This window comes from Asterias rubens, chromosome 10 (assembly GCF_902459465.1).
Source record: "Asterias rubens chromosome 10, eAstRub1.3, whole genome shotgun sequence".
Taxonomy (NCBI): Eukaryota; Metazoa; Echinodermata; class Asteroidea; order Forcipulatida; family Asteriidae; genus Asterias; species Asterias rubens.
The window spans coordinates 5,429,936-5,450,419 of NC_047071.1; the positions used below are offsets into that span (position 1 = coordinate 5,429,936).

The window sequence follows — 20,484 nt, forward strand, 5'->3', positions numbered from 1 at the left end:
GTTATCAACCCGCCTTTTTGCGAGGCGCTCAACCCCTCCTGTTTGAAAACGGAGCTAAGTACCTCGCAAATATCTGGCCCAATCTCATTGAAAAACGTTCGGTAAAATTCGGCGGACAAGCCATCCGAACCGGGTGTTTTGCCCGCCTCCATACTAGACAACGCCTCACTAACTTCGGACAAAGTCACCGGGCCCTCGAGTAAATTTTGTTCCTCGTGGCTCAGCGACTTATCAATGGAGCCCAGAAAGAACTCAATCTCTTGTTGTTCAACCGGGACGGCCGTGTAAAGATCCCCATAGAAATGACGACAAGTGTCAGTCATTTGAACGGGGTCGTTGATCACACAGCCGTCTCGGCCTTTCAAACTCTGCATTCTTTTAGAATCCGGGTCTTTTGAATTGAGCACTTGCACATTGTCCTCGCCCGTAATCTTAGGTGAAAGACCCGGGCGAGGACAGCTACCGTGTTGTTTTTTGGCCATGTCGTGCATACTAATTTCGGCCAGTTTTAGTTGGGGAAGAAGGTTTTCTTCCCCATTGTCGACCCGGATTTGCAGATGATTGAGTTCCATCAGGGCCCCCTTATACTCAGAATTACGTTTCCTAGCCGCCTCAGCAGAGAATGAGATAACCGCTCTCTTGATTTGGGTTTTACCCTCGTCCCACCACTCTAAAGGATTCTCGTAATCTTGTTTGTGATTTCCCCATTCTTCCCAAACCCCCTTAACCATACCCTTGAAATTTTCTTCCTCCAGAAAGCTGTTATTTAGTTTCCAAAAACCCCTCCCTGCATTTTGTATTTGCGTTTGAATTTTGGTTTTGACCAAATCGTGGTCAGACAAGGGGAAAGCGGTTATCTCATTACATGAACCAGCAGACAATTCCCGGGAAAGATAAATTCTATCAATACGGGTCGCTTTGGTGCCGTCACCACTGTGCCAAGTGAAACGTTTTTTTTGTGGATTTTGTCCACGCCAACCATCTACCAGACCGTGTTGTTTAATGGTGCGGAGGAGTTCAAAACTCCCCCGCGTTCCCTGATGGTTGGCGCTAGTGTTTTTCGAGTCCAAGCCCGGGTCGGTGATACAATTGAAATCGCCCCCAAGAATCACATGCCTCATGCCTTTTGTGTGCCTCGGGAGGCTTTCTTTGAAAAATTTCTGTCTTTCAGCCGGGTCATTGGGGGCATAACAATTGATCACTCTAACCCGGGTCTTGGAATTCGGCACAGTAATTGTGACAGAGACCAAACGACCCGCATTGTCCCGCAAATAGTCCGCTGGTCTCCACGAATGTCTTTTGGAAAACAAGATGGCTACCCCACAACTAGAATTTGTCCCGAAAGACCAAAACCCTTTGCCGCCAAACTCTCTCTCCCATCCCCTGGTCTCGTAGAGGCCAGAAGCGTGAGTCTCCTGCAACAGTAAAACATCAGCGTTTTCACTGTTGCAGGAGGCGAGGGTCTGACGGCGTTTAATACAATCTCTAAGGCCGTTTACATTTATACTACATACATGAAAAGAGCACATCAGAAAAATTAAAATGCGTAACAAATCCATTGTAAAGTTTAAATTCAAGCAGACTGTTCATTGTTCATGTTCTGACCTTTCTTGTGCTGTTTTTTGTTTCTGCGTTTTACCTCTGTGTACCCTTGGGAAGGGAGACTCTCATCCAGTGATGATGATTGAGGTGAGCTACTGTTCTTTTTTGTCGAAGTGTTGGAAACTATTGACATCTCCGAGACTTCAGAGTCAAACAGCCTGGCCGCCATGTCCTCAGCTAGTTGGGCGTCGATATCTGGTGTGGGGTTGTTGGGTTTTCTCTCCTTTGGTTTTACTTCGGGTTTTGAATCGTTTTCTTCGGTCGGGTTTCCGCGTCCTCTCTTCGCGATCTTTTTTCTCCGTGGTTTGGGTTGTTCCGTTTCTGTGGTGGATTTTGTAGTGGGCGGCGGGGGGAACGTCATGGTTGCCTTTCTGTCGGTAATCATCTCCTCTTCATCGTCTGAGGATTCGCTCAGTCGTGGGTGGCCTCTTGTTCTGTTTGCGAAGGAGGTTGGGCACTGGGTGGAAATGTGTCCCTCCTGATGGCATGCTCGGCAAATCGGTGGTGAGGGGCACTCCGCCGCCCGATGTCCCGCCTCCCCGCAGTTGTGACATTTAAAGTTCGGACAGTCAGCAGCCTTGTGCCCGGGACCTCCACAACGCCTGCAGGTTTCCACTTGCCCGTTGTATTTTACAACCAACCTGTAGGGTCCAACCTGAAGGTAGGATGGAATTGGCCGGTCCATCTCCATTTTCACATGTCTGTTCCCATTTTCCCAAAGAGGGTGTTGCTGCCAATGTCCTCGACGTACGTTTATCACTTTCCCGTATGGCGAAAGAGCGGTGGTAATCGGCTGGTCTCCCATCTCACACGGTGCATACAGGAGCGTCACGAACGTGATGGGTCGTCCTGCTCCAGCCGTGTGTATGGCGTTCTCTCCGATACGAAGACTCTTTTTCTTCAGACTCTCACTGGCTTGGTCGCTTTTCAGGGTGACCACCCAGGTCTTTTCCCCTGTTTGCTGCAAACACTTCACCTCCTTGCCTGCCTCCTGCTCCATCAAGTTGCATACCTCCTGGTACGACGCTCTCTTGTCTAGCGACAGGTTTACGCTTTTCTCTCGATTCATAGTGATTAATTATTGTAGGTAGGATATATCTCGAACTTCCTAAGAATATAGGGGCTCAGACCAATGATCTTAGCCAAAAGGCCGAGAAGCGATACTCACCACAGGTTTCTCAAGAATAACCCACCTTTCGACATGGCACGAATCACAAGACATGCTGGGTGTCACAAGAGGGCGGTGTGACTTTTTTGACAACTTTTCACACACGGCGAACATTCGTTGTATCGAAAATAGAGCATCTCTGACCGCACACAAAGCAAGAGCTTGCACCAAAACTCAAATACATCCACGTGTAAACGTATGCAACACGCAAGTGCATGTTATTCTAAGTTTATGTTTACGTTATACAGGGTTGCCTGGTTGGGCTCGTCCCGCGCGTTTGTACACGCGGGTTAAGACAATGGACATTACAAGCGCGCGGAACACAACAATGCGTCACATTGCAGTACGCAAAACATTGTACATAGAAACAGCGTGCTGTGTGCATTGTCACATGCACCGCATGCAGTACGTTAACACACACACACGGGCTACATTCGGCTTGCGACATCGTGATGGAAGGAATGATGTGTGATGATTATACACACATGAAGAGATAACAGAAATTAAAGTAGAATACTTTATCTTTTAGTATTTCATCTCCCGGTATCGGCGTTAGGTTGTGCCAAACAATTAGTGTGTAAATATTTCGGAGAACTTTTGTTCTATGTCTATTGATACAGCTTTGAACTTTTTTGTTCTAAACCGTTGCTCTACTACAGTTAGCATCGCAACGAAAATAAAGCTTTGGTCTGACTTATGTGTGGTTTATAGGGTACCAAACAACTTGTTGGATGATTGGTTACGCACGGAAAACAAATAGTATTCAATGAATTCAATATATATGTGTGGGGGGGGGGGGGTTGTCTTACAAACGCAGTTCATGTTTAGAATCTCTCTTTGGATTGATGTGGTGGCTCCGTAAGAGCCGTTTGGTTTATCAGTGTAGCAAGAGCTGAGTTTAAGAGCTTGACTTGGCGGTTTTCTTTGGCAGCAGGACAGCTTGGATGTTGGGAAGTACACCACCCTGGGCAATGGTGACACCGCTGAGCAACTTGTTCAACTCTTCATCGTTTCGGATAGCGAGCTGTAGATGACGGGGGTTGATTCTTGATTTCTTGTTGTCTCGAGCAGCATTACCAGCCAGTTCCAGTATTTCTGCCGTGAGGTACTCCATGACTGCCGCCAAGTAGACAGGGGCGCCAGCACCAACGCGCTGAGCGTAGTTGCCCTTCCTCAAGAAGCGGTGTACTCTACCAACGGGAAATTGAAGTCCGGCCCTGGCGGATCGACTCTTTGCCTTGCTTCTGGCCTTACCGCTCTTTCCGCGTCCAGACATGACTGAATTGATATACTGAGCAAAGAGACTGAAAGAACTGCTGGGTGCTTTGAATCTGTGTGAATGACTGCAGAGACTGCCAGTGGTGTACTTATGGCGTTAGGGTGGATCCCCAATGCACCAATCAGGTTTCTCCTCGCATGGACGCGCCCGGGTTCAGCGGAGCATTCTGGGCGGGGGTGGACCACCAGCGGCGGGCGGGGGCGGCACGCAGTTCGAGGGGAAGGTAGGGATAATTACTGCGGCGGTCCCCCCACCGTCAACACCCCTCTGAAAACAAGATAAGATTCCGAGAAAAAAAAACCTAACCCCAACAACGACAACAACAACAACAACAACAACAACAACAACAACAACAAAAACAAAGCAAAAGCAAATATTTACAGAAACTGAAAAACATCATGTTTGTTTGTTTTTGCGTGCACATGTTTTTGTTGATTTTTCAAAATAAAACTATTACCAAATTCATAATTTCAAGTTAACTCTGGCGTATAGAGTCGCTGTTGTTGTTGTGTTGTATGTTATTAAAGTAATACGGTGTCATGAACAAGGCACTTACTCAATGTACGTCTTTCTTTCTTTCTTCAAGTCCAATCTTGTGAACCCTCACTCGACTCGGTGACACATTTGAGCGTTGTCTTTTATAACTGACTGTAAAAGTAGAATAACAATCAACGAGAAAGATGTTTAGTGATCGCTAAAAATTATAGTGGACAAAGTTATCAAGATGATTTGAACTTCGTAAACAATGTTGTTGAGTTGTTCTACGGAGATATATAAAGAAGGCAGAAATATTTTGAATAACCCTTTAATATAATATAGCATTATTGTAAACCCTGTTGATTTTAATTAATATTATTAAATGGGGAGGGTTGGTGTTACGGTGGCCACTTAATTCACGCATGTTTTGAATCTCTCTTTGGGAAATGTGTTGGCTCTGAAAAGAGCCGTTTGGATTGTGCTTGACGCCGGACCTGCTTATTTTGAAGTTGTGTACTTGGTGACCGCCTTGGTGCCCTCGCTGACAGCGTGTTTGGCCAGCTCACCGGGGAGAAGGAGACGGACTGCAGTCTGGACCTCTCGGCTGGAGATGGTTGATTTCTTGTTGTAGTGGGCCAATCTAGAAGACTCGGCGGCAATGCGCTCGAAAATGTCGTTGACGAAGCTGTTCATAATCGACATGGCCTTGCTGGAAATGCCCGTGTCTGGATGAACCTGCTTCATGACCTTGTAGATGTAAATGCCGTAGCTCTCCTTGCGGCGACGACGTCTCTTCTTGTCTGTCCGGATTGGCCCCTTGGTGTTACCGGCTTTCTTCTGTCCCTTTCCACTTGCTTTGGGAGGCATGACTATAGAGTGCTGTGTTGCTGAGTTGGTAGAATAAATCAGACTGATGACTGGTACACCGGAGAAGGCTTAGCTTTATACTGCGAGTCGGGGATCCGGCGGCCATTAGGGCATTGTTAGCATTCGCGCGCCTCGCTGTGAGCAGTGAAGCGGTCCACCAGAAAAGTTGCGTGTCTGCAAGGATGGGTGTCTGAATAACGGGCAGGCAACCATTGGAGGATGATTGGTTACGCACGGAAAACAAATAGTATTCAATGAATTCAATATATATGTGTGGGGGGGGGGGTTGTCTTACAAACGCAGTTCATGTTTAGAATCTCTCTTTGGATTGATGTGGTGGCTCCGTAAGAGCCGTTTGGTTTATCAGTGTAGCAAGAGCTGAGTTTAAGAGCTTGACTTGGCGGTTTTCTTTGAATTTAACTTCTGACTGCCATCGTAGCGGGCGCTATACAACATTCGTATAAGTAGGCACGGTCCTCTATTATACCGAAAGTTATGTTTACACTGCAAGGTGTATACATTAGTTCGTCGTGTGCCCGGCAAAAGGGCGTAAGGCCTTACGCCCTTTTGCCGGGAACATAAAGTAGTTCGTCCCAGTAACAAAAGGACGTAAGCAACAAAATGGCTCCTGACATGAAAAATATGTAATTTTTGTTTGTTCTTTTGCTAGAATTACCCTGAAGACATGTTTCCCCATTCCCCATGCAGAATTCATTCTAGAATGACTTTTGCATGGCAACAAATTTACCAAACTTTCCCGCTCATAATTCTTGAAACACAAATTTTAACATAAATTGCTTACGTCCTTCTGCCGGGAACTTTCCCTTACGTCCTTTTGCCGCGGAGCTCTGGAATCGCTTTCGTGGGGCTTTTCCCCCGGTGCTCTTGCGTGCTGTCTGCTTGGTACGAGCCATTATCTTCGCTTACTGTTTACGATGTTGTGGTGACACCGCTGAGCAACTTGTTCAACTCTTCATCGTTTCGGATAGCGAGCTGTAGATGACGGGGGTTGATTCTTGATTTCTTGTTGTCTCGAGCAGTATTACCAGTCAGTTCCAGTATTTCTGCCGTGAGGTACTCCATGACTGCCGCCAAGTAGACAGGGGCGCCAGCACCAACGCGCTGAGCGTAGTTGCCCTTCCTCAAGAAGCGGTGTACTCTACCAACGGGAAATTGAAGTCCGGCCCTGGCGGATCGACTCTTTGCCTTGCTTCTGGCCTTACCGCTCTTTCCGCGTCCAGACATGACTGAATTGATATACTGAGCAAAGAGACTGAAAGAACTGCTGGGTGCTTTGAATCTGTGTGAATGACTGCAGAGACTGCCAGTGGTGTACTTATGGCGTTAGGGTGGATCCCCAATGCACCAATCAGGTTTCTCCTCGCATGGACGCGCCCGGGTTCAGCGGAGCATTCTGGGCGGGGGTGGACCACCAGCGGCGGGCGGGGGCGGCACGCAGTTCGAGGGGAAGGTAGGGATAATTACTGCGGCGGTCCCCCCACCGTCAACACCCCTCTGAAAACAAGATAAGATTCCGAGAAAAAAAACCTAACCCCAACAACGACAACAACAACAACAACAACAAAAACAAAGCAAAAGCAAATATTTACAGAAACTGAAAAACATCATGTTTGTTTGTTTGTTTTTGCGTGCACATGTTTTTGTTGATTTTTCAAAATAAAACTATTATCAAATTCATAATTTCAAGTTAACTCTGGCGTATAGAGTCGCTGTTGTTGTTGTGTTGTATGTTATTAAAGTAATACGGTGTCATGAACAAGGCACTTACTCAATGTACGTCTTTCTTTCTTTCTTCAAGTCCAATCTTGTGAACCCTCACTCGACTCGGTGACACATTTGAGCGTTGTCTTTTATAACTGACTGTAAAAGTAGAATAACAATCAACGAGAAAGATGTTTAGTGATCGCTAAAAATTATAGTGGACAAAGTTATCAAGATGATTTGAACTTCGTAAACAATGTTGTTGAGTTGTTCTACGGAGATATATAAAGAAGGCAGAAATATTTTGAATAACCCTTTAATATAATATAGCATTATTGTAAACCCTGTTGATTTTAATTAATATTATTAAATGGGGAGGGTTGGTGTTACGGTGGCCACTTAATTCACGGTACTTGGTGACCGCCTTGGTGCCCTCGCTGACAGCGTGTTTGGCCAGCTCACCGGGGAGAAGGAGACGGACTGCAGTCTGGACCTCTCGGCTGGAGATGGTTGATTTCTTGTTGTAGTGGGCCAATCTAGAAGACTCGGCGACTAGAAGACTAGAAGACATGACTGAATTGATATACTGAGCAAAGAGACTGAAAGAACTGCTGGGTGCTTTGAATCTGTGTGAATGACTGCAGAGACTGCCAGTGGTGTACTTATGGCGTTAGGGTGGATCCCCAATGCACCAATCAGGTTTCTCCTCGCATGGACGCGCCCGGGTTCAGCGGAGCATTCTGGGCGGGGGTGGACCACCAGCGGCGGGCGGGGGCGGCACGCAGTTCGAGGGGAAGGTAGGGATAATTACTGCGGCGGTCCCCCCACCGTCAACACCCCTCTGAAAACAAGATAAGATTCCGAGAAAAAAAACCTAACCCCAACAACGACAACAACAACAACAACAACAACAAAAACAAAGCAAAAGCAAATATTTACAGAAACTGAAAAACATCATGTTTGTTTGTTTTTGCGTGCACATGTTTTTGTTGATTTTTCAAAATAAAACTATTACCAAATTCATAATTTCAAGTTAACTCTGGCGTATAGAGTCGCTGTTGTTGTTGTGTTGTATGTTATTAAAGTAATACGGTGTCATGAACAAGGCACTTACTCAATGTACGCCTTTCTTTCTTTCTTCAAGTCCAATCTTGTGAACCCTCACTCGACGACACATTTGAGCGTTGTTTTTTATAACTGACTGTAAAAGTAGAATAACAATCAACGAGAAAGATGTTTAGTGATCGCTAAAAATTATAGTGGACAAGTTATCAAGATGATTTGAACTTCGTAAACAATGTTGTTGAGTTGTTCTACGGAGATATATAAAGAAGGCAGAAATATTTTGAATAACCCTTTAAGCAGTTGGCGACCAAAGCTGCCAGAAAGAGTGCCCCGGCCACCGGCGGGGTAAAGAAGCCTCACCGTTACAGACCCGGAACTGTGGCACTGCGTGAGATTCGCCGTTACCAGAAAAGTACAGAGCTGCTTATCCGAAAACTTCCCTTCCAGAGACTGGTCCGTGAAATAGCGCAAGACTTCAAGACCGAACTGCGATTCCAGAGCTCCGCGGTGATGGCGCTTCAAGAAGCAAGCGAGGCATACCTTGTGGGACTCTTCGAAGACACCAATCTCTGCGCCATCCACTGATGACTGGTACACCGGAGAAGGCTTAGCTTTATACTGCGAGTCGGGGATCCGGCGGCCATTAGGGCATTGTTAGCATTCGCGCGCCTCGCTGTGAGCAGTGAAGCGGTCCACCAGAAAAGTTGCGTGTCTGCAAGGATGGGTGTCTGAATAATGGGCAGGCAACCATTGGAAAGGAGTTTTATACTCTGGTTAGAACTAAAACACGAATATAGTGTAACCCAAAACAAGTATCCAAAAATAATAATGAGAGAAACTTATCAAAAAAAACAAAAACAAAATCTGCAATGGCCCGAGCATGCATAGTACGTTAATTTTGAAGAAAACGATACCATTAAATTATGGAGTAAAACCAAAGCAAGAGATTGACCTAACCAACCCGACTAGACTGATAGAACGACCGACCCAATAAAAGAATGGCGGTGCTGCGTAAAGATAAAAAACAACTGTTTTGTTACAGCTAGCAGGTTTTGGGGTATTGTTTTTTTCGTTCATGCTGTTTTGAATTTAACTTCTGACTGCCATCGTAGCGGGCGCTATACAACATTCGTATAAGTAGGCACGGTCCTCTATTATACCGAAAGTTATGTTTACACTGCAAGGTGTATACATTAGTTTGTCAAATTTCTAAGGTTCTTGTTTGTTTGTTGCTTGTTTGTTTATTTATTTATTTGTTTGTTTGTTTGTTTGTTTGTTTGTTTGTTTGTCTATTGGTTCGTTTATTGGTTTGTTTTTGTTTTGTTGAAGGATGGAGTGTGGAAGAGGAAAAATTGGAAGAAATAACGAATACACGGACGTGATTAACATCTCTGTTAAGAAGTGGTGGCTCTGAAAAGAGCCGTTGTGTTTTGAGAAAGGAACGAATCCTCTCAGGCTCGTTCGCCACGAATTCGGCGGGCGAGTTGGATGTCCTTGGGCATGATGGTGACCCGCTTGGCGTGGATACATTCTTACTATTTCCGCCCTTCTGTGTACCCCCCGTGTCTCTACTGCCCCCCTTCAGAAAACAAACAAACAAACTAACAAACACCGCATTTTTATGTAAATTGGTACGTTTGTTTACATCAAATTCATCGTGTTTCGCCATTTTGTTTTGTTGCATAATGCCCCCCTACACCACCGCTGCTTTTATGTAAACTTGTGGGTTTGTTTTTATTAGATCCATCGTTTTTCGCCATTTTGTTTCTGTTACTTAGTGTTTTTGATCAAACTAGTTACTTATTTATGTAATGTTTATGTATTTAATATTTTGGATGTATTTTTTTTATCGAAACAAATAAATTATCTGCCGATGTGATTATTTAATTTTTCAATTATTTTTCCTAGACAAATGCAGGTAATAGTCTCTTTTTGTAAGTTGTGGCTCTGAAAAGAGCCGTTTGGTTTGGTTGATTGTCCCGGGTGGGAACTGACTGCTTCTTTGGCTTGGTGGTCTTCTTCGGCTTTGCTGCTTTGGTGGCCTTCTTTGCCTTTGGCTTTGGACTCTTTGCGCCTTTGCTGGGCTTGGCGACTTTCTTTGATGGCTTGGCTGCTGTTTTCTTGGCTGCAACTTTCTTGGTGGGTGGATTCTTGACGATTTTCTTTGGAGTCTTCTGCTTGGTTATCTTGGTTTTCTTGGCCTTCTCCTTCTTGGCTGCGGCTTTCTCTGCTTTCTTGGCTTTCATCTCTGCTTTCTTTGCTTGATCCTTCTCTTTCTTGGCCTTGGCTCGTTCTTTGACCTTCTCCGCCTGCTCCTTGGCCTTGTCCTTTGCTGGGTCCAATTTGAATGAACCGGAAGCTCCCTTGCCCTTGGTCTGGATAAGAACTCCCTTCTGCACACCGGTATTGAGGGCTTTTCGGATGAAAACGGCCTGCCTGTCCATGTCGACTTGGAATGTGTCCTTGATGTACTTTCTGATGGCTTGACTGGACGAACCGTTTTTCTCCTTCAGTGCCACGATAGCGGCAACCACCATCTTGATTGCTGGAGGGTGGGCCCGAACGGTTGCAGACTTTTTCACGGTAGCCATGATGATAGAGAGAGATGATGTTTACATCAAATTCATCGTATTTCGCCATTTTGTTTTGTTGCATAATGCCCCCCTACATCACCGCTCCTTGTATGTAAACTTGTGAGTTTGTTTTTATTAGATCCATCGTTTTTCGCCAGTTTGTTTCTGTTACATAGTGTTTTTGATCAAACTAGTTACTTATTTATGTAATGTTTATGTATTTAATATTTTGGATGTATTTTTTTTATCGAAACAAATAAATTATCTGCCGATGTGATTATTTACTTTTTCAATTATTTTTCCTAGACAAATGCAGGTAATAGTCTCTTTTTGTAAGTTGTGGCTCTGAAAAGAGCCGTTTGGTTTGGTTGATTGTCCCGGGTGGGAACTGACTACTTCTTTGGCTTGGTGGTCTTCTTCGGCTTTGCTGCTTTGGTGGCCTTCTTTGCCTTTGGCTTTGGACTCTTTGCGGCTTTGCTGGGCTTGGCGACTTTCTTTGATGGCTTGGCTGCTGTTTTCTTGGCTGCAACTTTCTTGGTGGGTGTCATCTTGACGATTTTCTTTGGAGTCTTCTTCTTGGTTTTCTTGGTTTTCTTGGCCTTCTCCTTCTTGGCTGCGGCTTTCTCTGCTTTCTTGGCTTTCATCTCTGCTTTCTTTGCTTGATCCTTCTCTTTCTTGGCCTTGGCTCGTTCTTTGACCTTCTCCGCCTGTTCCTTGGCCTTGTCCTTTGCTGGGTCCAATTTGAATGAACCGGAAGCTCCCTTGCCCTTGGTCTGGATAAGAACTCCCTTCTGCACACCGGTATTGAGGGCTTTTCGGATGAAAACGGCCTGCCTGTCCATGTCGACTTGGAATGTGTCCTTGATGTACTTTCTGATGGCTTGACTGGACGAACCGTTTTTCCCCTTCAGTGCCACGATAGCGGCAACCACCATCTTGATTGCTGGAGGGTGGGCCCGAACGGTTGCAGACTTTTTCACGGTAGCCATGATGATAGAGAGAGATGATGCAAGGGAATCGTTTCGTAAGAAGCTTTACAGCGAGCAATACTGATGAGACCCACCGGACCGTCAGCCTTTTTCAAGGGTCACGGGTGGCTCTGAGCAGCCCCTGGGTCCATTCACGCTGCTCAATCAACCGGCGAGGCTCGGCGGTTCGCGTGGAGCTGGAATTTACTCCAATATTAGTGTGTTTCATTTTTCTTCTGATTTGCAAAATTCTTGTTTCAAATAGCATCGGACAATTTCCCCATAACTGTAGATGTGTTGGTCAAGTTCTAACCTTTCCATGCATACAATTTTCTTTTACGAGGTCTCATTATCTAAGCCTGAAACGACCACTATGAAATGACATTGTTTCCGATAGTGAAATTTTATTCATTTTTTTGTCGCATATAATGTTACATCGATTTATGTAACATTATGATTATTGCTTCAAATAATGAGGATGATCTTAGCAAGTCAATTAATCCAATCACGCAATAGTTGTTGTAAAATTGTCTTGCGACAATTTCGAGAAACAAACTCGTTTTTGTTATTTGGGCATTATTGGTGCTTAAGGCAGTGGAGTCGCATGCAAGTTGATACATTCTTACTATTTCCGCCCTTCTGTGTACCCCCCGTGTCTCTACTGCCCCCCTTCAGAAAACAAACAAACAAACTAACAAACACCGCATATTTATGTAAATTGGTACGTTTGTTTACATCAAATTCATCGTGTTTCGCCATTTTGTTTTGTTGCATAATGCCCCCCTACATCACCGCTGCTTTTATGTAAACTTATGGGTTTGTTTTTATTAGATCCATCGTTTTTCGCCATTTTGTTTCTGTTACATAGTGTTTTTGATCAAACTAGTTACTTATTTATGTAATATTTATGTATTTAATATTTTAGATGTATTTTTTTATCGAAACAAATAAATTATCTGTCGATGTGATTATTTAATTTTTCAATTATTTTTCCTAGACAAATGCAGGTAATAGTCTCTTTTTGTAAAATGTGGCTCTGAAAAGAGCCGTTTGGTTTGGTTGATTGTCCCGGGTGGGAACTGACTACTTCTTTGGCTTGGTGGTCTTCTTCGGCTTTGCTGCTTTGGTGGCCTTCTTTGCCTTTGGCTTTGGACTCTTTGCGGCTTTGCTGGGCTTGGCGACTTTCTTTGATGGCTTGGCTGCTGTTTTCTTGGCTGCAACTTTCTTGGTGGGTGTCTTCTTGACGATTTTCTTTGGAGTCTTCTGCTTGGTTATCTTGGTTTTCTTGGCCTTCTCCTTCTTGGCTGCGGCTTTCTCTGCTTTCTTGGCTTTCATCTCTGCTTTCTTTGCTTGATCCTTCTCTTTCTTGGCCTTGGCTCGTTCTTTGACCTTCTCCGCCTGCTCCTTGGCCTTGTCCTTTGCTGGGTCCAATTTGAATGAACCGGAAGCTCCCTTGCCCTTGGTCTGGATAAGAACTCCCTTCTGCACACCGGTATTGAGGGCTTTTCGGATGAAAACGGCCTGCCTGTCCATGTCGACTTGGAATGTGTCCTTGATGTACTTTCTGATGGCTTGACTGGACGAACCGTTTTTCTCCTTCAGTGCCACGATAGCGGCAACCACCATCTTGATTGCTGGAGGGTGGGCCCGAACGGTTGCAGACTTTTTCACGGTAGCCATGATGATAGAGAGAGATGATGTTTACATCAAATTCATCGTGTTTCGCCATTTTGTTTTGTTGCATAATGCCCCCCTACATCACCGCTCCTTTTATGTAAACTTGTGAGTTTGTTTTTATTAGATCCATCGTTTTTCGCCATTTTGTTTCTGTTACATAGTGTTTTTGATCAAACTAGTTACTTATTTATGTAATGTTTATGTATTTAATATTTTGGATGTATTTTTTTTATCGAAACAAATAAATTATCTGCCGATGTGATTATTTAATTTTTCAATTATTTTTCCTAGACAAATGCAGGTAATAGTCTCTTTTTGTAAGTTGTGGCTCTGAAAAGAGCCGTTTGGTTTGGTTGATTGTCCCGGGTGGGAACTGACTACTTCTTTGGCTTGGTGGTCTTCTTCGGCTTTGCTGCTTTGGTGGCCTTCTTTGCCTTTGGCTTTGGACTCTTTGCGGCTTTGCTGGGCTTGGCGACTTTCTTTGATGGCTTGGCTGCTGTTTTCTTGGCTGCAACTTTCTTGGTGGGTGTCATCTTGACGATTTTCTTTGGAGTCTTCTTCTTGGTTATCTTGGTTTTCTTGGCCTTCTCCTTCTTGGCTGCGGCTTTCTCTGCTTTCTTGGCTTTCATCTCTGCTTTCTTTGCTTGATCCTTCTCTTTCTTGGCCTTGGCTCGTTCTTTGACCTTCTCCGCCTGTTCCTTGGCCTTGTCCTTTGCTGGGTCCAATTTGAATGAACCGGAAGCTCCCTTGCCCTTGGTCTGGATAAGAACTCCCTTCTGCACACCGGTATTGAGGGCTTTTCGGATGAAAACGGCCTGCCTGTCCATGTCGACTTGGAATGTGTCCTTGATGTACTTTCTGATGGCTTGACTGGACGAACCGTTTTTCTCCTTCAGTGCCACGATAGCGGCAACCACCATCTTGATTGCTGGAGGGTGGGCCCGAACGGTTGCAGACTTTTTCACGGTAGCCATGATGATAGAGAGAGATGATGCAAGGGAATCGTTTCGTAAGAAGCTTTACAGCGAGCAATACTGATGAGACCCACCGGACCGTCAGCCTTTTTCAAGGGTCACGGGTGGCTCTGAGCAGCCCCTGGGTCCATTCACGCTGCTCAATCAACCGGCGAGGCTCGGCGGTTCGCGTGGAGCTGGAATTTACTCCAATATTAGTGTGTTTCATTTTTCTTCTGATTTGCAAAATTCTTGTTTAAAATAGCATCGGACAATTTCCCCATAACTGTAGATGTGTTGGTCAAGTTCTAACCTTTCCATGCATACAATTTTCTTTTACGAGGTCTCAATATCTAAGCCTGAAACGACCACTATGAAATGACATTGTTTCCGATAGTGAAATTTTATTCATTTTTTTGTCGCATATAATGTTACATCGATTTATGTAACATATGATTATTGCTTCAAATAATGATGATGATCTTAGCAAGTCAATTAATCCAATCACGCAATAGTTGTTGTAAAATTGTCTTGCGACAATTTCGAGAAACAAACTCGTTTTTGTTATTTGGGCATTATTGGTGCTTAAGGCAGTGGAGTCGCATGCAAGTTGATACATTCTTACTATTTCCGCCCTTCTGTGTACCCCCCGTGTCTCTACTGCCCCCCTTCAGAAAACAAACAAACAAACTAACAAACACCGCATAGTTATGTAAATTGGTACGTTTGTTTACATCAAATTCATCGTGTTTCGCCATTTTGTTTTGTTGCATAATGCCCCCCTACATCACCGCTGCTTTTATGTAAACTTGTGAGTTTGTTTTTATTAGATCCATCGTTTTTCGCCATTTTGTTTCTGTTACATAGTGTTTTTGATCAAACTAGTTACTTATTTATGTAATGTTTATGTATTTAATATTTAGGATGTATTTTTTTTATCGAAACAAATAAATTATCTGCCGATGTGATTATTTAATTTTTCAATTATTTTTCCTAGACAAATGCAGGTAATAGTCTCTTTTTGTAAGTTGTGGCTCTGAAAAGAGCCGTTTGGTTTGGTTGATTGTCCCGGGTGGGAACTGACTACTTCTTTGGCTTGGTGGTCTTCTTCGGCTTTGCTGCTTTGGTGGCCTTCTTTGCCTTTGGCTTTGGACTCTTTGCGGCTTTGCTGGGCTTGGCGACTTTCTTTGATGGCTTGGCTGCTGTTTTCTTGGCTGCAACTTTCTTGGTGGGTGTCTTCTTGACGATTTTCTTTGGAGTCTTCTTCTTGGTTATCTTGGTTTTCTTGGCCTTCTCCTTCTTGGCTGCGGCTTTCTCTGCTTTCTTGGCTTTCATCTCTGCTTTCTTTGCTTGATCCTTCTCTTTCTTGGCCTTGGCTCGTTCTTTGACCTTCTCCGCCTGTTCCTTGGCCTTGTCCTTTGCTGGGTCCAATTTGAATGAACCGGAAGCTCCCTTGCCCTTGGTCTGGATAAGAACTCCCTTCTGCACACCGGTATTGAGGGCTTTTCGGATGAAAACGGCCTGCCTGTCCATGTCGACTTGGAATGTGTCCTTGATGTACTTTCTGATGGCTTGACTGGACGAACCGTTTTTCTCCTTCAGTGCCACGATAGCGGCAACCACCATCTTGATTGCTGGAGGGTGGGCCCGAACGGTTGCAGACTTTTTCACGGTAGCCATGATGATAGAGAGAGATGATGCGAGGGAATCGTTTCGTAAGAAGCTTTACAGCGAGCAATACTGATGAGACCCACCGGACCGTCAGCCTTTTTCAAGGGTCACGGGTGGCTCTGAGCAGCCCCTGGGTCCATTCACGCTGCTCAATCAACCGGCGAGACTCGGCGGTTCGCGTGGAGCTGGAATTTACTCCAATATTAGTGTGTTTCATTTTTCTTCTGATTTGCAAAATTCTTGTTTAAAATAGCATCGGACAATTTCCCCATAACTGTAGATGTGTTGGTCAAGTTCTAACCTTTCCATGCATACAATTTTCTTTTACGAGGTCTCAATATCTAAGCCTGAAACGACCACTATGAAATGACATTGTTTCCGATAGTGAAATTTTATTCATTTTTTTGTCGCATATAATGTTACATCGATTTATGTAACATATGATTATTGCTTCAAATAATGATGATGATCTTAGCAAGTCAATTAATCCAATCACGCAATAGTTGTTGTAAAATTGTCTTGCGACAATTTCGAGAAACAAACTCGTTTTTGTTATTTGGGCATTATTGGTGCTTAAGGCAGTGGAGTCGCATGCAAGTTGATACATTCTTACTATTTCCGCCCTTCTGTGTACCCCCCCCGTGTCTCTACTGCCCCCCTTCAGAAAACAAACAAACAAACTAACAAACACCGCATAGTTATGTAAATTGGTACGTTTGTTTACATCAAATTCATCGTGTTTCGCCATTTTGTTTTGTTGCATAATGCCCCCCTACATCACCGCTGCTTTTATGTAAACTTGTGAGTTTGTTTTTATTAGATCCATCGTTTTTCGCCATTTTGTTTCTGTTACATAGTGTTTTTGATCAAACTAGTTACTTATTTATGTAATGTTTATGTATTTAATATTTAGGATGTATTTTTTTTATCGAAACAAATAAATTATCTGCCGATGTGATTATTTAATTTTTCAATTATTTTTCCTAGACAAATGCAGGTAATAGTCTCTTTTTGTAAGTTGTGGCTCTGAAAAGAGCCGTTTGGTTTGGTTGATTGTCCCGGGTGGGAACTGACTACTTCTTTGGCTTGGTGGTCTTCTTCGGCTTTGCTGCTTTGGTGGCCTTCTTTGCCTTTGGCTTTGGACTCTTTGCGGCTTTGCTGGGCTTGGCGACTTTCTTTGATGGCTTGGCTGCTGTTTTCTTGGCTGCAACTTTCTTGGTGGGTGTCTTCTTGACGATTTTCTTTGGAGTCTTCTTCTTGGTTATCTTGGTTTTCTTGGCCTTCTCCTTCTTGGCTGCGGCTTTCTCTGCTTTCTTGGCTTTCATCTCTGCTTTCTTTGCTTGATCCTTCTCTTTCTTGGCCTTGGCTCGTTCTTTGACCTTCTCCGCCTGTTCCTTGGCCTTGTCCTTTGCTGGGTCCAATTTGAATGAACCGGAAGCTCCCTTGCCCTTGGTCTGGATAAGAACTCCCTTCTGCACACCGGTATTGAGGGCTTTTCGGATGAAAACGGCCTGCCTGTCCATGTCGACTTGGAATGTGTCCTTGATGTACTTTCTGATGGCTTGACTGGACGAACCGTTTTTCTCCTTCAGTGCCACGATAGCGGCAACCACCATCTTGATTGCTGGAGGGTGGGCCCGAACGGTTGCAGACTTTTTCACGGTAGCCATGATGATAGAGAGAGATGATGCAAGGGAATCGTTTCGTAAGAAGCTTTACAGCGAGCAATACTGATGAGACCCAACGGACCGTCAGCCTTTTTCAAGGGTCACGGGTGGCTCTGAGCAGCCCCTGGGTCCATTCACGCTGCTCAATCAACCGGCGAGACTCGGCGGTTCGCGTGGAGCTGGAATTTACTCCAATATTAGTGTGTTTCATTTTTCTTCTGATTTGCAAAATTCTTGTTTAAAATAGCATCGGACAATTTCCCCATAACTGTAGATGTGTTGGTCAAGTTCTAACCTTTCCATGCATACAATTTTCTTTAACGAGGTCTCAATATCTAAGACTGAAACGACCACTATGAAATGACATTGTTTCCGATAGTGAAATTTTATTCATTTTTTTGTCGCATATAATGTTACATCGATTTATGTAACATATGATTATTGCTTCAAATAATGATGATGATCTTAGCAAGTCAATTAATCCAATCACGCAATAGTTGTTGTAAAATTGTCTTGCGACAATTTCGAGAAACAAACTCGTTTTTGTTATTTGGGCATTATTGGTGCTTAGGGCAGAAGTATGCAAGTTGATACATTTCTTTGGCTTGGTGGTCTTCTTCGGCTTTGCTGCTTTGGTGGCCTTTTTTGCCTTTGGCTTTGGACTCTTTGCGGCTTTGCTGGGCTTGGCGACTTTCTTTGATGGCTTTTTCACGGTAGCCATGATGATAGAGAGAGATGATGCGAGGGAATCGTTTCGTAAGAAGCTTTACAGCGAGCAATACTGATGAGACCCACCGGACCGTCAGCCTTTTTCAAGGGTCACGGGTGGCTCTGAGCAGCCCCTGGGTCCATTCACGCTGCTCAATCAACCGGCGAGACTCGGCGGTTCGCGTGGAGCTGGAATTTACTCCAATATTAGTGTGTTTCATTTTTCTTCTGATTTGCAAAATTCTTGTTTAAAATAGCATCGGACAATTTCCCCATAACTGTAGATGTGTTGGTCAAGTTCTAACCTTTCCATGCATACAATTTTCTTTTACGAGGTCTCAATATCTAAGCCTGAAACGACCACTATGAAATGACATTGTTTCCGATAGTGAAATTTTATTCATTTTTTTGTCGCATATAATGTTACATCGATTTATGTAACATATGATTATTGCTTCAAATAATGATGATGATCTTGGCAAGTCAATTAATCCAATCACGCAATAGTTGTTGTAAAATTGTCTTGCGACTATTTCGAGAAACAAACTCGTTTTTGTTATTTGGGCATTATTGGTGCTTAAGGCAGTGGAGTCGCATGCAAGTTGATACATTCTTACTATTTCCGCCCTTCTGTGTACCCCCCGTGTCTCTACTGCCCCCCTTCAGAAAACAAACAAACAAACTAACAAACACCGCATAGTTATGTAAATTGGTACGTTTGTTTACATCAAATTCATCGTGTTTCGCCATTTTGTTTTGTTGCATAATGCCCCCCTACATCACCGCTGCTTTTATGTAAACTTGTGAGTTTGTTTTTATTAGATCCATCGTTTTTCGCCATTTTGTTTCTGTAACATAGTGTTTTTGATCAAACTAGTTACTTATTTATGTAATGTTTATGTATTTGATATTAAGGATGTATTTTTTTTATCGAAACAAATAAATTATCTGCCGATGTGATTATTTAATTTTTCAATTATTTTTCCTAGACAAATGCAGGTAATAGTCTCTTTTTGTAAGTTGTGGCTCTGAAAAGAGCCGTTTGGTTTGGTTGATTGTCCCTGTGGGAACTGACTACTTCTTTGGCTTGGTGGTCTTCTTCGGCTTTGCTGCTTTGGTGGCCTTCTTTGCCTTTGGCTTTGGACTCTTTGCGGCTTTGCTGGGCTTGGCGACTTTCTTTGATGGCTTGGCTGCTGTTTTCTTGGCTGCAACTTTCTTGGTGGGTGTCTTCTTGACGATTTTCTTTGGAGTCTTCTTCTTGGTTATCTTGGTTTTCTTGGCCTTCTCCTTCTTGGCTGCGGCTTTCTCTGCTTTCTTGGCTTTCATCTCTGCTTTCTTTGCTTGATCCTTCTCTTTCTTGGCCTTGGCTCGTTCTTTGACCTTCTCCGCCTGTTCCTTGGCCTTGTCCTTTGCTGGGTCCAATTTGAATGAACCGGAAGCTCCCTTGCCCTTGGTCTGGATAAGAACTCCCTTCTGCACACCGGTATTGAGGGCTTTTCGGATGAAAACGGCCTGCCTGTCCATGTCGACTTGGAATGTGTCCTTGATGTACTTTCTGATGGCTTGACTGGACGAACCGTTTTTCTCCTTCAGTGCCACGATAGCGGCAACCACCATCTTGATTGCTGGAGGGTGGGCCCGAACGGTTGCAGACTTTTTCACGGTAGCCATGATGATAGAGAGAGATGATGCAAGGGAATCGTTTCGTAAGAAGCTTTACAGCGAGCAATACTGATGAGACCCACCGGACCGTCAGCCTTTTTCAAGGGTCACGGGTGGCTCTGAGCAGCCCCTGGGTCCATTCACGCTGCTCAATCAACCGGCGAGACTCGGCGGTTCGCGTGGAGCTGGAATTTACTCCAATATTAGTGTGTTTCATTTTTCTTCTGATTTGCAAAATTCTTGTTTAAAATAGCATCGGACAATTTCCCCATAACTGTAGATGTGTTGGTCAAGTTCTAACCTTTCCATGCATACAATTTTCTTTAACGAGGTCTCAATATCTAAGCCTGAAACGACCACTATGAAATGACATTGTTTCCGATAGTGAAATTTTATTCATTTTTTTGTCGCATATAATGTTACAT

General features: G+C 44.0%; 9 protein-coding genes across 9 annotated transcripts; all 9 read right to left on the reverse strand.

The window, feature by feature from the left end:
- Positions 1–2,988: 2,988 nt before the first annotated feature.
- On the reverse strand, positions 2,989–4,132 carry LOC117295720 (histone H2A-like). The gene has a single exon (XM_033778437.1). It carries the CDS (start codon positions 4,044–4,046, stop codon positions 3,669–3,671), a length of 378 nt encoding a protein of 125 aa, XP_033634328.1. The 5' UTR covers positions 4,047–4,132; the 3' UTR covers positions 2,989–3,668.
- An 892-nt stretch (positions 4,133–5,024) lies between these two features.
- On the reverse strand, positions 5,025–5,409 carry LOC117295889 (histone H2B, gonadal-like). The gene has a single exon (XM_033778676.1). It carries the CDS (start codon positions 5,391–5,393, stop codon positions 5,025–5,027), a length of 369 nt encoding a protein of 122 aa, XP_033634567.1. The 5' UTR covers positions 5,394–5,409.
- A 914-nt stretch (positions 5,410–6,323) lies between these two features.
- LOC117295571 (histone H2A-like) lies at positions 6,324–6,638 on the reverse strand. The gene has a single exon (XM_033778268.1). The coding sequence runs from the start codon at positions 6,636–6,638 to the stop codon at positions 6,324–6,326; it is 315 nt and encodes a 104-aa protein (XP_033634159.1).
- Positions 6,639–6,794: 156 nt separating this feature from the next.
- On the reverse strand, positions 6,795–7,686 carry LOC117295572 (histone H2B.v1-like). The gene is made up of 3 exons (XM_033778269.1): positions 7,506–7,686; positions 7,192–7,274; positions 6,795–6,908 (listed from the first exon to the last, which is right to left on the reverse strand). Exons 1-3 carry the CDS (start codon positions 7,684–7,686, stop codon positions 6,795–6,797), a joined length of 378 nt encoding a protein of 125 aa, XP_033634160.1.
- A 156-nt stretch (positions 7,687–7,842) lies between these two features.
- Positions 7,843–11,742, reverse strand: LOC117295573 (histone H1oo-like). The gene is made up of 4 exons (XM_033778270.1): positions 11,203–11,742; positions 10,232–10,753; positions 8,586–8,798; positions 7,843–7,956 (listed from the first exon to the last, which is right to left on the reverse strand). The coding sequence occupies exons 1-4, from the start codon at positions 11,740–11,742 to the stop codon at positions 7,843–7,845; spliced, it is 1,389 nt and encodes a 462-aa protein (XP_033634161.1).
- A 555-nt stretch (positions 11,743–12,297) lies between these two features.
- LOC117295574 (late histone H1-like) lies at positions 12,298–14,372 on the reverse strand. Its single transcript, XM_033778271.1, has 3 exons — positions 13,833–14,372; positions 12,853–13,383; positions 12,298–12,390 (listed from the first exon to the last, which is right to left on the reverse strand). Exons 1-3 carry the CDS (start codon positions 14,370–14,372, stop codon positions 12,298–12,300), a joined length of 1,164 nt encoding a protein of 387 aa, XP_033634162.1.
- A 554-nt stretch (positions 14,373–14,926) lies between these two features.
- Positions 14,927–16,031, reverse strand: LOC117295576 (histone H1.1, embryonic-like). Its single transcript, XM_033778272.1, has 2 exons — positions 15,492–16,031; positions 14,927–15,019 (listed from the first exon to the last, which is right to left on the reverse strand). The coding sequence occupies exons 1-2, from the start codon at positions 16,029–16,031 to the stop codon at positions 14,927–14,929; spliced, it is 633 nt and encodes a 210-aa protein (XP_033634163.1).
- Positions 16,032–16,363: 332 nt separating this feature from the next.
- On the reverse strand, positions 16,364–17,692 carry LOC117295577 (histone H1-gamma, late-like). Its single transcript, XM_033778273.1, has 2 exons — positions 17,153–17,692; positions 16,364–16,381 (listed from the first exon to the last, which is right to left on the reverse strand). The coding sequence occupies exons 1-2, from the start codon at positions 17,690–17,692 to the stop codon at positions 16,364–16,366; spliced, it is 558 nt and encodes a 185-aa protein (XP_033634164.1).
- Positions 17,693–18,246: 554 nt separating this feature from the next.
- LOC117295578 (histone H1.1, embryonic-like) lies at positions 18,247–20,068 on the reverse strand. The gene is made up of 2 exons (XM_033778274.1): positions 19,529–20,068; positions 18,247–18,453 (listed from the first exon to the last, which is right to left on the reverse strand). Exons 1-2 carry the CDS (start codon positions 20,066–20,068, stop codon positions 18,247–18,249), a joined length of 747 nt encoding a protein of 248 aa, XP_033634165.1.
- Positions 20,069–20,484: the final 416 nt, after the last annotated feature.